Here is a 16,866-nt window from a genome sequence, read left to right on the forward strand (position 1 = left end):
AAATTTAGGAACTGTAACAAACCGATAATCTGAAAACAGTCAAATATCTTCCACTGAATTCTGATTATTTTTATTGGAAGTCAGACACTTAAACTGGGAGCGAATAGTCAGCCGCCTCCGCATGATCTTGTGTGTCTACTGAATGTTGTAACTGGTGATGTGTAGACAAAACTGTGAGAGAAGGAACATTTTACTGCTATTTTTCGGCTCCATTACACCTACGTGGCCTTTCAAACCCTCTCAACAATCTCATCTTTCATCATAGAGCCCTTCGAGAGAGGCAGACCCAGTGTCCCAGGCAATAAAAAGCTAAACAAAACATCATAAACAAACACATCATTAGTTCACGAAATTCAAGTTTCAGCTGTTGAACTCAGAAACCACAGAAAACCATTAGAATGTATCAAATGCACTGGAAAATATAATACAATTCTGATAAAGTATCCCAGGAAACCCCTTGGCAGGATAATTTCTCCTTATGGGTGACGCCATCATTAGTTACTGTGAGAGAGAAAGCCATTTCCCATGAAGGCTGCTCTACTATGGCAGGGCCTTCACTTCCTGCCCACACATGTTGTCACCAGCAGCTCTGGCATCATTTGTTCTCTATGATGTAATCAAGCTGCACTGAAAGCAATAGCATTTGCTTCGCAACTGGCGGCGGGCAGACAGTAACTCTGCAGAAAGGAGCAATGAGCTTTAGTGTTCCAAGATGTCATGTTGGACAAGGAACAAGCGAAGAGGAGGGGAAATGAAAACGTGGAAATTAAAGACAGACAGGATGCAGCAGGAGTCATTTATCAGTCCATCAATGTATGTGAGCGCTGGTGGTATAGGATGTGTGGGATATGGAGGGAGGGAGGGAGGGAGGGAGGGAGGGAGGGGGTCTAGTTTAAAGGGATAGTTCACCCAAAAACTAAAAATCTGGGTTACTGAGGCACTTGCAATGAATCTAAATTGGACCAATCTGTAAAAAATAGAAAACAGTGGTTTTAAACTGTAACAACAACATTCCTGTTTTTACTGTATATTTGATCAAATAAAAGCAGCCTTGGTGAGAAGAGACGTCTTTTAAAAACATTTTAAAAAACCACAAACTTTTAACGCTAGTTTGTATGCAACTTTACGACTTCATTGCCATGACAATGTAACGCCTACATCCTTAAAACAACCGTAAAAACCAAGAGAACTGACTTTACAGCTCAAATAATACACAAGTTTTAACAGAAGAACTAAGGCAAGTGCGTTAATAAAATCATAGGTTCACGTGTCTTCTTTAAAAATCCTCCACAAATTGGCCCAATTTAATTCCATTATAAGTTACCTCTCCTCTTGCTTTTTTAAAGAAAATAAGGGGTGAGTCCATTTGTTTTTGTTGATGTGGTAATCAACATTTTGCATTCTAGTATTAACACCCAGAATATTATTTCACTCTATTTGTATCACCAAACTATTATATGACTTGGAAAAAAACACAAGTCGTATGGACAACTTTTCTTGTACTTTTGTGTCAGCTTGGTCACCATATGCTTCTGTTGTATGGAAAATAGCAGCATGATCATTCTTCAAAACCTCTACTTTTGTGTTCCACTGAAAAAAGAAAATCAAAAAATGTTTGGAATGACATCAGGGTGAGTAAATGAATTTTCATTTTGAGGTGAGCAATTATCCCATAATTTACTCACCCTCAAGCCAACACAATCAGAGTTATATTAAATATGGCTCTTCCCAGCTTTGTAATGGCACTGAATAGAGCCTGAGTTTTTGAACCTCCGAAAACCACATCCATCCATCATAAAAGTAATCCATACAACTCCAGTGGGTTAATAAAGGCCTTCTGAAGCGAAGCGATGGGTTTTTGCAAGAAAAATATCCATATTTAAAACTTTATAAACTAGAATCACTGGCTTCTGGCAACGGCCGCACGCATGTTCACAAGAGAGTCGAGTTCCAGTGGAAAGGTGACCTCTAGGGGTAAAAGAAAATATCGATACAAGTGAATATCGCGATATTATGTTTGCCGATACTGTATCAATTCTCAAAAACACTGTATCGATATTTATTTATTTGTTTGTTTGTTTGTTTACATCCAAATTTCATGGCTTTGTGTTCGGTTTAAACCTGGCTGCTAGATGGTAGTGTTACTGTGATGCAGAGATGCGCAAGAGTGCATCACTAGCGTTAGCATTAGCAAACTCAGCTCACAAGATGATAGCGTTACTCCGGCTCCTGCCACGGTGTGCAGAGCTGAAGTGTGGACTCATTTAGGCTGGCACTATAAAGAAATCACTAAGGAGGCCGACAAGCGTCATGTTGTTTGCAAAATAGGCCATGTTAAAATCCAATACTTGGGAAACGCATTGAATCTGAGAGCTCACTTCACATCCCGATGCCATCCGCGCTGCTGAGAGTGGCATTTCGATAGAATAGGTAAATATGTACTGCATGCTTTCATCTCACTAACAAAATAAACACACAACAAAAATGACAACAGTGGCATTCAAGGCTGTGCTGTATTGTGAATAAGTCATGGCCGAAGGGCGTTGTTAGGCACGACGTGAAGCGGAGTACCTGCAACCTTTTCAGCCGTGACTTATTCACGATACAGCACCAGCCTTGAGTACCTTACTGCTTTTATAAAATGGTTACCACACAATACAAATATTAAAGCCAAAAAATATATGTATCAATGCAACTTTCATGAAGTAAAATCACTAGAAGCCTTCCTTCCGCCAGAAAAAATAGTCCCTGACCGTGAACAGCAACAGAAGTTACATTATTACGCTATTAGATGGCAGGAAAAAACTGTCTTTATGAGTGTGTCAGTCAGTAGCGAAGACTTTTACATTGAAAAGACTGAACTGTTGTGAACACGGAACAAGACACAACTGACAAATGCTTTGACTAGCGCTGTCAGTCATGGGAAAACCCCTTAACTGTTAAAAGGACAAGACAATACATCAGACATTTAAACAGATGTTTTATTATGAACATAGGACTGACCTGAAGGAAAATGCTAAATCTGAATGCAAGTAATAAACTCACTCACTCGATCTCTTTCTCACAATACTCTTCTACATAATACAGTAAGCTTCAATGAACAATATCAATTGAGAACAAACAGTTTACATTGCTAAGAGTGGTTGCTAAGGGTGTTGTGTAGTGATACACTGAACCTTTGGGTGAAGCGGTCATAGCCGTGTTTTATCGTGAATAAAACACAGCTATTGACCAATCAGAATCAAGGACAGGAACTAACTGTTTTATAATATTTAATATAACTCTGATTGTGTTCATCAGAAAGAAGAAAGTCATATACACATGGGATGGCTTGAGGCTGAGTAAATTATGGGATAATTTTCATTTTTGGGTGAACTATTCCTTTAAAGACCCATGAAATTTAAATCAAAGTTTTGTCGCTTTTAGTTTGCATTAGCTTTTAGGCTAGCTATATGCTGGAGTATACTCCTACAAGTTGACAAAACAAACTTTTAGCAGATTTACCTACTTAAAATGCAAAAAAATTTCCCTTCGTAGAATGGCTTGAGGATGAGTAAATTATGGGATAATTTCATTTTTGGATGAACTATTCCTTTAAACCATATATAGAGAGAGAGAGAGAGAAACAAATAAAGCCACATAACAATCATGGCTTCAGTCCTTTTTGTGCTGAATAAAAGTGATTTAATAGCCATTTTACAGGGCAGACAATCATGATTCATGACATGATGTGGCCTATGACAAGGTTTTAACAGATGGAAACAGCTAAGGAAATGTGTCACATACAAAAGCTGACAAGACAGCAGATTGTCTGGGGAGAGCCTCAAGGCGGCTCCATGTACCGTTCACACACACAAACACATTTGAGACATGTGGGGCTCTGTTGGGGACCAGTGCTCACTAATGAAGTGAGTGTGTGAGAAAACATGTCTCACACACACACGATTCCCACAAAGACATAATAGAACCAATTCTGTCCACCTTCGGAGGAGTGTTTCAGTGCTCACTTCCTGTCTGGAAGCATGAAATTTTCCATCGTATGATCCCCTATTTTTACTTAGTCCTACTTTAAATTCTCAGCTGACTAATGATGACAAACCTGCACTCCTTTTCCGAAGCGGTTGTGAGTACACTCTTTATCATCCTACCGATGCACGTAAAACGTGTCCCAGATCGAAGTGCAGAAAGAACGTTGTCTTGAGTATGAAGGAAAAGAGTTTTTTTGCACTTTGTCTAAATACAGCCAAGCTTCCATTCAAAGAGAGGAAGTCAGACTGCTTCTGGGGATTTAAAACAAGGGCATTTGGGTTCACATTTCCCCTGCTCCTTTTCTCTATCTCTCTCTCAAGAGGAAAGCATACCCAGCTGTTTGACAAACATTACTAATGAGAATGAAAAACTGCCTTTCTTTTTTTACTCTCTTTCCAGAGTATGTAAAAGCCTGTGGGATATAGGGCCATGCACATTCTGAAGTCTCGCTCTCCCAGGAGAGAACGCAGTGAATCTATAGCAAAGCAAATGACTCCAGTGAGCGTTATGGGGGAGGATGTTGCACTAATACTGATCTGAGAACAGTTCTGTAGCTCTCAGTGGTTAGGAGATAGAGACAATGGGCCCATGTTGAACAAGCTCTTCAAAACAAAAAGCCACAACCACTGATGAATGTCAAGGGCTGATTTTGCTGTTAAAATGTACCGTTGTTAAAAAGGACAGCATATTTGGTTCACTGGCTACTGTTTAAAGGATTAGTTCACTTTCAGATGAAAATTACCCCAAGCTTCACTCACCCTCAAGCCATCCTACGTGTATATGACTTTTTTCTTTCTGATGAACACAATCGGAGTTATATTAATAAATATCCTGACGCATCCGAGCTTTATAATAGCAGTGAATGGGACCAATGAGTATGAGCTGAAGAAAGTGCTTCCATGCACATCCATCCATCATAAACATATTCCACACGGCTCCGGGGCGTTAATAAAGGCCTTCTGAAGTGAAGAGATGCATTCGTGTGGAAAAAAAAATATCCATATTTAACAAGTTTTGAAGTAAAATATCTAGCTTCCGCCAGACCGCCTTCTGTATTCAACTTAAACATAAAAAAATGGAACTGGCATCGCGTCAGTTTAGCTTTTTCCGTAAGTTGAATAGGGAAGGCGTAGGACCTAGCATAAGCTTTTTGAACTGCAAAAGTTTTACACTTTCTTCATAAGTTGAATACGGAATGAGAAAGCTAGATATTTTACCTCATAACTTGTTAAATATGGATTTTTTTTACACAAACGCATCGCTTCGCTTCAGAAGGCCTTTATTAACAACCTGGAGGCGTGTGGAGAACGTTTATGATGGATGGATGTGGATGGAAGCACTTTCTTCAGCTCATTCTCGTGAACCCTGTTCACTGCCATTATAAAGCTCGGATGCGTCAGGATATTTATTAATAGAAAGAAGAAAGTCATATACACCTAGGATGGCTTGAGGGTGAGTAAAGCTTGGGCTAATTTTCATTTGAAAGTGAACTAATCCTTTAAATGGGGTTTCTCTGATTTTATGACAAGTCAAACTTATATTTGTAGCTTAAAAAATTCTGTGGAAAGCTGAACTCTTTTTTTAATTCGTAATAAAAAAATATTTTCGGTATTTTTGGAAATCTTTTAATTTGGTAATTTTGGTAATCTCCACAAGTTCAAAATGTGTTATCTTAATTTATACCTGGAAACAAACATGCTTGAGTATTTTGGGAAAAAATATGAAAAATGAAGAAGATTTTGCACTAAATAGGTCACTAATAAAAATAAGCTTATTGGTAACATTAACCACATGAACTCTTTGTACAGTACGTCAGATATATTTGCTTCCACTGAAGATCAAGATGATCTTTGGATCATTTTAAAATCATGCTGGAGAACATGATCTTCAGGTTTTACACACATTTGTGGAGTTACACTTGTCATACAGAAAAAACAAATTCTCAAACTCAACTTTTAAAATCAATTTGAACTTTAATTGCACTAATTTGTAATGAAAAACCTGAACTCTGGAATGGGGCATGGCTTTATATTAGATGGGAAAAATGTCCCAAATTCAGCCTATATTATTTATGTATAACTAGTTTGGAGAATCTATATCATGGTCTAGCATATGCTTGCAAGAAGTGGTATCATAAATATTTAAAACAAACCCCAGAGTCCATATTTTGCAGGAAATACATAAGCTTGTACTCCAGCCATATATGGGCACTTCTTCAAGCCACTAAACCCCCAAATCTGTCATTGAAGTTGTGGCATAAATTGCTTGTAAAGGGAGTGTGACAGAAAGTTTAATCACCAGCTGATCAAAACACGCACGTCATTGATCACTTCCTCAGAATCATTAGTGAGATGCATAAATATTATTCATAACATAGAGTTTTGGGACATTTTACCAACACTTCTTGATGTTAACGAGTTCATTTAGCATAAAGGAGTTAGAAACAATATTTTTCTGACCATTTTCACAAAGAATTATTATCAGATTATTGTTATTGTCCTGGTCATGCAACTGCCTGTTACCTGCAGAGATGTGCTTTATTTCATTTGAATGTTAATACTCTAAAATGAATATCGTGGTGTATCCAAATCAAAAGTCATTAATGTTTTAATAATTTTATAACAGGTATGCCTTGTCTCTAAAATATATAAATGTAGACAAGAAATAAAAATCTAATTCATTTGCCAAATGAAGTGAATGTAATTGATTAGTGAATATCGTGGTGTATCCAAATCAAAAGTCATTAATGTTTTAAGAATTTTATAACAGGTATGCCTTGTCTCTAAAATATATAAATGTAGACAAGAAATAAAAATCTAATTCATTTGCCAAATGAAGTGAATGTAATTGATTAGTGAGTCCAAGTGTTCAATCTGAGGTCATTCTTCTCTTTTATTTATTTATTTGTTGTTTCTTTATCTCTGTAACCCCATTCACCTATGTACTACCAGACTTTTTAAGAGGACAAAATATAATCGTGTTCGTGTTTATAATGTTGCAGAAATGTTCTTTGTCATTATCCAGATGCGTCTTTCTGTATCTCAGCATCAGGTTCGAGAAGGACGCAAGGTGAATAGGTAGCCAACTCACGTAATGTTTGGACGGATTCCTCCTCTTCTCCACATCCACCACTTTTACATCCAAAACTGTCCGAAACTGCATTGTGAAAACAGAGGCTTCAGAAGCGCCGTTAGTAATCAGATAGCGAATAAATGGACAGTCACGAAGACGTTTGCACGAATAATATCGCCGTTCTTCTTCACAATGAAAGCAAACGAGTGTTGCCCCCCGGCCCGTCAGTTTAATCAGTCCGTTTACTCCCCCTTGACGTGATGTAGATATGAAGATCGAGTAATAAATGATGCAAAACTTATATCCGTCTGCAGGAAACCAACATGCTCGTATCCATTTCTCTCATAGCGCAGAGCGGATTTTCGAACCGCCGCGTTCCAGCTCAATTCGAATCGAGACACCTTCTACAGTGTCATTCTGGAATCCGGATCGGCGCGTCTTCTTTGTGTGGACTACAGTAGTGTCGCTGAAGTCTGGGGGTTCTCCTCAAACGTGAGCGGCGCGCGTCATAAAGGCCGGGGCGCATTCACCGCCAAGTCCATTCGGCAGGAAGCGCGCGCACACACTGGGATATTTGGGCAATGGGGCTGGGCTTCTTGACAAGGGCTCTGTTGCAGTTTAAGAGCCTCTACAGGGGGAAAACGAGTGTTGTGTTATTATTGTATTCCTTCGTAAAAGAGACAATGGCTGGATTTTACAGAGAATGCATTGTTTGTTCCTTTGATTCAGTTTGTTTAAAGGCCAACTGTGAGAGAAAATAATGGAAGAGAGTATCTGTAACAAAACCATGTCATAAGCTAGATATTAACAATCATTTGATGAACGTTACAACAATAAATCACAAGGTCTGTTGCATATCTATTCCATAATCCAAGGACAGTGTGAGACGTGATTTCCGTTACTCATACTGCCAATGAGCATAAATAGACCTGAACGCGCACAGATACAGATGTGCTCACGGACAGTGACGTATCTATTTGCTCACAGTGACACCCTAAGGCCATTGAGTGTAACTACAGTTTTAAACGAGCCATTTGGCTCCAAAATAAAAAATTCGGTCATCACTTACTCACCCTCATTATCATATTGTACGAAAACTGTACGACATTCATCCTTAGAGCACAAAATGTTATTTTCTTTGAAGAATATCCAGGCCACTCTTTTTTATATAATTAAAGTGAATGGGAACTAGGTCTGTCGAGCTCCAATTTTTAAAAGTGCCAGAACAGTAAAAATATTCAGAAGATCACAAATGTTTATGTTAGCCTATTAAAGAGGCAATTTCTGTATTAAGACAATGCTGAAGAAAATATATCTGTATACTTTTCTTATGCTGAACCATAAAAAGCAACAGGTAAAGCAAACAAAGAGCCATTAGATAACTTTAATGATTTATATCAAAAAGGGTTCTGTAACAGATAACATTCTGTCTTCATGATTGCTTTAAACACTTTGCTCATATTTTTATGAATGTATTTAACAAAAAAAAAAAAAAAAAAATGATGCTACAAAACAATATAGTGGGCTTCTGTTGTGCTTATTATGTCACTATTACATTCTAAGAATGTCAGAGCAACTTCCAGCACCTCTCGACTCAGATTTTGGCTGTAGCGCTGCCTCACGCTGGACAAAATATGCAGGACATGGCATCCTTTCTCAGCATCTGCAAAAAAAGCAACATATGAGGAGGGTCCTCTACTCATGTATTTGGATCAGGTTTTATTTTGAAATAATGGCCAGCCACCTGCCTGTATATATTATCCCACTCATTACACAGTTAATTATAAAATAAAATAAAAAAAATAATAAAGCATATATATATATATATATCCCGTTTGTGAACAATTTGTGAAGCCATTGGTTCTTAATACTGTGTGTGGTTACCATGGGTCGCTTGTTTGTTAAACTGCCCAATGTTTTTCAAAAAAATCCACCAGATCCTGCAGATTCTTCAGTTTTCCAGCATCTTTTGCATATTTGAACCCTTTACAGAAGTGACTGTATGATTTTGAGATCCATCTTTTCACACTGAGGACAACTGAGGGACTCAAACACAAGTATTAAAAAAAGGTTCAAATATTCACTGATGCTCCAGAAGGAAACACAATGCCGGGGGATGAAAACAGGATGAAGATGTCCAAATTTTTCTTATTTGTTAAGTAATTCTTTCAATTTTTTTCATTTAGTACTGCCCTATGGAAGCAACAGAAGACACTTGCATGTTTCCCAGAAGACAAATTAAGTACAATTTACCTTGATCTTCAAATTCAAAAGGTTTTCACCAACTGGCTCTAATGCATCGTGTTTCCTTCTGGAGCATCAGTGAATGTTTGAACCTTTTTTATTAGTTGTGTTTGAGTCCCTCAATCCTCCTCAGTGTGAAAAGATAGATCTGAGAATCATACAGTCACTGCTGGAAAGGGTTCAAATATGCAAAAGACGCTGGAAAACTGAAGAATCTGAAGGACCTGGAGGATTTTTCTGAAGAACATCTTTTCAAAACAAACAAGGGACTCATGAACAACCATCACAAAACAAACAAACAGTCGTAGATCATCCAGGTAACCACACAGTATAAAGAATCAAAGGTTCACAAACTTTTGAACGGGGTAATTTTAATAAATTCAGCTATCTTTTTGTCTTGTGGATTATATGTAAACATCCTTTATGCAAAATATCTTACTCAGGACAGTACTAAATAAAAAATAACATGCATTTTGTATTATCTCTCTTATTTTGTTAAAATTATCCACATTTTCACAGATTCTGCAAGTGGTTCACATACTTTTTCTTGCAACTGTGTGTATATATATATATATATATATATATATATATATATATATATATATATATATATATATATATATATATATATATATATTACGGATTCAAATTGAAACCTTTATGTAAAATAAAAAAAAAGACAGATTGCCTGAGACAACCATCAACTACATAGTTACATGCACATTAAACAAAATAATCTGACCTGAAAATGCAGTGCCTGACCAATCAAAATGAAGAATTGTGTAATAATTTTTTTGCATACTAGTATGCAAAAAAAACCTCACATTTTTCCCTTTTCGTATCCTCTCGTAAAACATTCTTGATCGCTGTGTGAAGATCTTTGTCTTGTTCTGTTACCTAAAGCAGCCAAGGTAATGAAAATATAATTACATTTTAAAGTAGTTTTAGAAGTTATATTTATGGTTAAACCACATTAAAGTGCCCCTATTATGCTATTTTTGTTTTGGAGGTCTCCTACAATAGGTTTACATGCATCCAGGGTCAAAAAACACTTTAATTTTATCATAATATATATTGCAGCATCTGAAACTGTTCAATCAAGGATTCGGTCTCTCTAAACTCCTCCTTTCCGAGAGCCTACTCTGCTCTGATTGACCAGATGGCCCAGTCTGTTGTGATTGGTCTATCGCTTTCAGTGCATGTCAGAAACAAAACGCCCATTATCATATCTGAACTTCAGCTCCAGCAGCTTCCTCAGCATTTGTATACATAGTGATATGAACACTTACGATGGCTTCGGTTTTATCGTATCAATTCGAGCCCTTTGGAAGTGCAGGCAAAGTGGATTTGCTTTCACAGCGCAGAAAACAGTGTCTTCCCGACATGCCGACAACACAAACCAAACTCTTCCAGGCCTCAGCTACAACTACAGTGTTTGAGGGTCAAAGTAGACGTTGTTCGCAGGCAGCCAATGAAGACCATAGACTGGCATTATGCAAATCTGTTACAAACCTACGTAGGTTTGAGCAGGTTGTAAGGCTGGAATTACTGACGACTCGTTTCAGGCAGTTCAGAATCAGTTCTTTCTTTTGGGAGACAATAACTCCATTTATCATGCACTTTGAGCTTTGAAACTTTGCAGACCTTTTACATTCACAAACAGCTATATTATTCACTGCATGAAAGGTAACATCTGAAAAATCATAATAGAGGCACATTTAATATTATCCTCTTTTAAAATCCTAGAGGTACAAACCCTATTCAGACCTATAATATGTAGAAAGCATGTGTAGGAAGCGAATATTAGACATTATCCCTGTAATTTTGTTAAGAGCCTCCTGAGGTAACATTAACCACTGCTGCTCTCTCTCATACTGACTAAGAGGTGTCTGTATTAGTGTGCACATACATTGTAGACTTCATCCTGGGTCCGTATTTTGCGAAATATTTGTCCCTCGTCCTGGAGGATGCTCAGGGTCTCTTTCAAGAGTTTTCGAATTTGCGTAGCAAATGACGTTCTGGGCTGATCTGACTCCTTTAGACAAAAAACAAATAAATGATGAGTCACCAAAACAATGAATCACATTTCTGTGATGCACCATTCAAAATTACCATTTCAGTTACTTTTAACAACTAAAGATTCTTAAATGAAATGCATACTTCATGTATGTTCTCATTTGATTACAAACGAATACATCGATAGGCTTCTAATTAGCATACTTCTTTCTCATCACCATATGCTGCTGTCCTTGAATCTCCAGACTAGCAGCATCTCATAAAAGTGTTACAGACGATCACTCCCTCCTGCCATCAAACAGCACAACACATCCTCCCTGCCGTGCCCACAAGTTATTCCTGGCTCTTATATCCTGTTGTACTCCAGCCAAGAGTAGTGACATTGAACAAGGACAGTTTACTTTGGTAGATTTCTGCATTCATCTTTTGCATATATATATATGATATTAAGTGTTTAATTTTTTCAGCTTTATTGGGACAGAACAGTGAAAGAGAGGATCTATCTATCTATCTATCTATCTATCATATCTATCTATCAATATCTCTTTCTTTCGAGTGTAATGGAAGTCAAGGTCAGGCCCAGTACCTGTTCTGCTGAAGAACTTTGGATCAGTGGATGTAAGAGGAACTCGACATCATAAGGACGAAACCTGGCCACCTCTTTCTCTAAGATGAACTCCTTAAGGGTGAGAACTGACCGAGACAGCAAATAGTGGAAATGTGATGAACCACCTGCTCTGTAAATAAAATTTAAGAACACAGAAAGCAATGTGTTTTAAAGTACATTTAAATTTTGAGGTCTGAATCAAGACATTAAACTTCTGTTGCTTTTGTTCCCAGACTTGGAACAAAAAAATGCAAGCATATATCACTAGCCACTCAGCATTTTCACTGGCCACAATTTTGACATCGATACCTTGGGGAAAAATTATATATATTTTTTTAATATTATCATAATTTGGCAGCAGGTATATTAGGCTGATATCACTTTAAGACCTGACGCACAGATCCATTTTACTGTTACACATGCGTTTTCTCTCTTAACTGTTTACATTCACTTAAAACATAACTGACTGTGTTTACATGAATACTCACCAAGACCAGCACTGAGACATTATTTTGTGTATATTTGAATGTTTAAGCACAATAAGCAGGGAAAAAGAACTCAATTTAGTACTGAGAGGTGGCTTTATGTGTGCGCACTTTGAGTGTGAGCACAAAATCTGTGGGAATGAGCAAAATTATGCGCAACCCCCACCGAAATTCAAGCCCTTGAACACTAACAATATTCATCCAGAGCAAACTGCACGCTACTGCTGAAATCCACCCGCATTTGGAGGGTTGGCAGGTGTTAATGTCAAGCCCTGTATATATTATTATTATTATATATTTACACTATATTGCCAAAAGTATTGGGACATCCCTCCAAATCATTGAATTCAGGTGTTCCAATCACTTCCATGACCACCGGTGTATAAAATCAAGCACCTAGGCATGCAGACTGCTTCTACAAACATTTGTGAAAGAATGGGTCGCTCTCAGGAGCTCAGTGAATTCAAGCGTGGTGCCGTGATAGGTTGCCACCTGTGCAATAAGTCCATTCCTGAAATTTCCTCGCTACTAAATATTCCACGGTTAACTGTTAGTGGTATCATAACAAAGTGGAAGCAATTGGGAACAACAGCAACTCAGCCATGAAGTGGTAGGCCACGTAAAATCACAGAGCGGGGTCAGCGCATGCTGATGCGCACAGTTCGCAGAAGTCGGCAACTTTCTGCAGAGTCAATAGCTACAGACCTCCAAACTTCATGTGGCCGTCAGATTAGCTTAAGAACAGTGCGTAGAGAGCTTCATGGAATGGGTTTCCATGGCGGAGCAGCTGCATCCAAGCCTTACATCACCAAGTGCAATGCAAAGCGTCGGATGCATTGGTGTAAAGCACGTCGCCACTGGACTCTAGAGCAGTGGAGACGTGTTCTCTGGAGTGACGAATCACTGTCTGGAAATTCGATGGACGAGTCTGGGTTTGGCGGTTGCCAGGACAACGGTACTTGCCTGACTGCATTGTGCCAAGTGTAAAGTTTGGTGGAGGGGGGATTATAGTGTGGGGTTGTTTTTCAGGGGTTGGGCTTGGCCCCTGAGTTCCAGTGAAAGAAACTCTTAATGCTTCAGCATACCAAGACATTTTGGACAATTTCATGCTCCCAACTTTGTGGGAACAGTTTGGGGATGGCCCCTTCCTATTCCAACATGACTGCGCACCAGTACACAAAGCAAGGTCCATAAAGACATGGATGAGCGAGTTTGGTGTGAAGGAACTTGACTGGCCTGCACAGAGTCCTGACCTCAACCCGATAGAACACCTTTGGGATGAATTAGAGCGGAGACTGCGAGCCAGGCCTTCTCGCCAACATCACTGCCTGACCTCACAAATGCGCTTGTAGAAGAATGGTCAAAAATTCCTATAAACACACTCCTAAACCTTGTGGAAAGCCTTCCCAGAAGAGTTGAAGCTGTTATAGCTGCAAAGGGAGGGCCAACTCCATATTAAACCCTACGGATTAAGAATGGGATGTCATTAAAGTTCATGTGCACGTAAAGGCAGGCGTCCCAAAACTTTTGGCAATATAGTGTATATCATGCATATATCTCACATAAAAATGCATGCATTTTTTTCCCTGTAATACTATAAGGTTAATGTCCCTGCAGGTGTAAGATGTAAATTAAGTCATGTAACATAACAGATGCAAATGAGACCTCCATCATTCTGTGTGACTCACTCTGTGGCGCCCAGGTCATCACTCGGCATCTGGAACGGCTGATCATAGCACTTTCTGTACAGCTGAGGCATTTCCAGCATATGTGAGATCTGCACTGCCATCACGGGGTCATTGACTTTATCTACTCACACACACACACACACAAAACAACTACAGAGTGATGATTACAGTAACATAGCCATGAATGTGTTCTGCAAACAAGCTCACTCTAACCGATTAAACAAACATATTATGTGTCATCTAAATCCTTGAACATTTCACTCACAGAAGGAGATGGCCATGATCTCCCTCGCATCCCTGGAGGTTTTGACAGTCCCTCGTACCCTCAGCAGGTCTCCGATCTCCAGCACGGTGCTCTTCCTTTCAGCCTCCTTCAGTCGTTTGAGTTCATCTTCAATGTTAAAGCCTCTGGAGGATCCGCTAGGATCTCTGTCTATTGACATTATCACTGGATTAGTACTCCTACTAGATTAATATCCATTACACATCAGATGTTCTACAACATCTACAGCGGGTTTGCTTCAAATTATTTTTAAAAGTAATTTTAAAGAGATTGTACTAAGAAAGAGCAGTAGTGAAAACATTATTTTCACTATAGGAATTTACATAATTTCGAGGCTTTTAAATCACAATTATAAAATTGTTTGATACATTACTGTTCAAAAGTTTGGGGTCAACAAATTTTTAAAAATAAATTAATACTTTTATTCAGGAAGAATGCAATTGATCAAAAATGACAGTAACACTTATTTTTTAAAACTTTCTATTCAAAGAATACTGAAAAAATTATGATATCCACAAAAACATTAAGCAGCAATGTTGTTTAATATTTAATAAAACAGCAATGTTTTCAACATTGACAATAATAAGAAATACTTCTTGATCATCAAATAATCATTGGAATGATTTCTGAAGGATCATGTGACACTGAAGACTGGAGTAATGATGCTGAAAATTCAGCTTTAACATCACAGGAATAAATTATATTTTAAAATATATTCACATTATTTACATTGTAATAATATTTCAGAATATTACTATTTTTACTGTATTTTTATCAAATAAATGCTTCGGCAAGCATAAGAGACTTTAAAAATCTTACTAACCCCAAATTTGTGAACAGTAGCATAGATTCAAAATACATATTTCTGTAATTGTACTCAATTGGTGTGAATTTTTATTGTCTTAATGTTACTAATGTAGGGTCACAGACAATTTTTGCAACTTACATTTAGTTGGTTCTCCTTGATCCTTCCATTTCTCATCTTTCCAACAAAGACAATTTATGACACCAGTACTATCATCCACTATGTGTTAAAGGAGAACAGACACGCAATAGTAAGACCAGGTGCAACATGTGCCCGTTTTTGAGGGCAATATTGGCTCACTTGGTTCCCAAAGCAAGGTAAGACATGACCAAAGGAAAAAATACTAGTCAAGTGGTAAAGTTTATAAAGGAACCAAGAAAATTTGAAACAGAACTGTATTATGCAAAATACAGCTCAATAAAAGGCTAAAATAAAAAGTTGATGTTTCTATGACATCAAAAAAAGTAGTCTGCAGAAATAATGTTTTTCCAGACCTCCATAACAGTAGAAATCGTCTCTCTCCCGCTTGTAAACAACCGTTCCCAGTACATCCACCTGGAAGAGTGGGTGATTCTTGTAGAAATAAACTCCTACAAGACATCATGTGTCAAATCTGGGAGCTTTTTTGGTAACAGTAAAAATACAGGTCCATCTTATCTATGCATTATCTATCTTCTCTATTTTAAAAACAGCAGCTATCAACAAGTAGCTGACAAATATCCTAATGTGAACACTTTCCTACTTATGCAAAACATTATGTTGCGGTACAACAAAGTTTATGTACAAAGTTAGTTTAGTTAGTTAGAGATACATCCAATAAACAAAAATCAAAGGGGCCAATGGTTAACTGTTTTATTTTACGTTACCAGGTACTTGTCTGGACTCTTTCATCTGAAGGATGTCAGTAATGTAGAGTCTGGAATAGGCGGAGAACACGGGGTCCAGACCCCACAGCATAGACGGCGGCTCATCGGCATCAGCACCTCCGGGATTCACCGCCATCACACATCGCTGACAACACAAAGTTAAGCACCGAACAATAAAATACCGCGAAACACAACAGGGAATCTCCGTGCTTCTGACGTGATCTTGGTTAAACTTGTTTTACTTGATGATACGGCAATAGAAACTAAGAAACGCTACGGTCTGTTTAACCCACGGTGTCATGTTTGTGTTTTTCCGCTTTTTGCGCAGTTGACTCACTGCGCACATTGGAAGGAACTACGCTTTGCTCATGAATATTAATTTGCTTACGTGACTGGACGCTCAAGGAAGATTAGCAAGCAAATTTGTCAGAGCCATTCTCCAAGAACACATACAAATACATATAAACAAATAATGTACATGTTTTACATTGTTTCATATTATAGATATTTAAGGCCCATATAGAGTATAATTATAATAGTATAAAAAATTGTTTTAGATGAAAAAAGATTGTTAGATTACAGATGCTTTATCCTTTATTTCTAATTGTCAATCTCCTTCAATTCATAGAAACAAAATGATTATCAAGGCTCGCGTATGGTTTAGCCAGGAGGGGGCGCCATGCATCTAGTGAAAGCAGATCTCGGTGAAAGAGCTCCAAAGTTTATGACAGAAAAGTCACATACAGTGAGGTTTACGCATCTCCTACAACA

At 38.0% G+C, this 16,866-nt stretch overlaps 2 protein-coding genes across 9 annotated transcripts in view; both read right to left on the minus strand.

The window, feature by feature from the left end:
• The window catches only part of sh3pxd2aa (SH3 and PX domains 2Aa), a 123,970-nt gene extending 115,952 nt beyond the window's left edge, over positions 1–8,018 (minus strand). For 2 of the 7 annotated variants that reach the window (XM_051894766.1, XM_051898837.1), the window contains exon 1: positions 7,120–8,013. In XM_051894766.1, coding sequence (XP_051750726.1) covers positions 7,120–7,191 — 72 coding nt within the window. In that variant the 5' untranslated portion in view covers positions 7,192–8,013. Of the gene's footprint in view, positions 1–7,119 lie in introns of all 7 variants that reach the window. The other 5 variants (XM_051896382.1, XM_051897235.1, XM_051893098.1 and 2 more) reach the window with 5 other exon arrangements.
• A 462-nt stretch (positions 8,019–8,480) lies between these two features.
• stn1 (STN1 subunit of CST complex) lies at positions 8,481–16,435 on the minus strand. 2 transcript variants are annotated; one of them, XM_051901719.1, is made up of 9 exons: positions 16,096–16,434; positions 15,724–15,819; positions 15,371–15,448; positions 14,407–14,574; positions 14,142–14,262; positions 11,948–12,098; positions 11,255–11,380; positions 10,170–10,242; positions 8,481–8,764 (listed from the first exon to the last, which is right to left on the minus strand). In XM_051901719.1, exons 1-9 carry the CDS (start codon positions 16,229–16,231, stop codon positions 8,607–8,609), a joined length of 1,107 nt encoding a protein of 368 aa, XP_051757679.1. In that variant the 5' UTR covers positions 16,232–16,434; the 3' UTR covers positions 8,481–8,606. The 2 variants fall into 2 exon arrangements, with proteins under 2 accessions (XP_051757679.1, XP_051758501.1); XM_051902541.1 differs by lacking the exon at positions 10,170–10,242 and having other exon boundaries at positions 16,096–16,435.
• Between the last annotated feature and the right edge of the window lie 431 nt (positions 16,436–16,866).

The sequence above is a fragment of the Ctenopharyngodon idella genome, chromosome 1, assembly GCF_019924925.1.
Source record: "Ctenopharyngodon idella isolate HZGC_01 chromosome 1, HZGC01, whole genome shotgun sequence".
Classification (NCBI taxonomy): domain Eukaryota; kingdom Metazoa; phylum Chordata; class Actinopteri; order Cypriniformes; family Xenocyprididae; genus Ctenopharyngodon; species Ctenopharyngodon idella.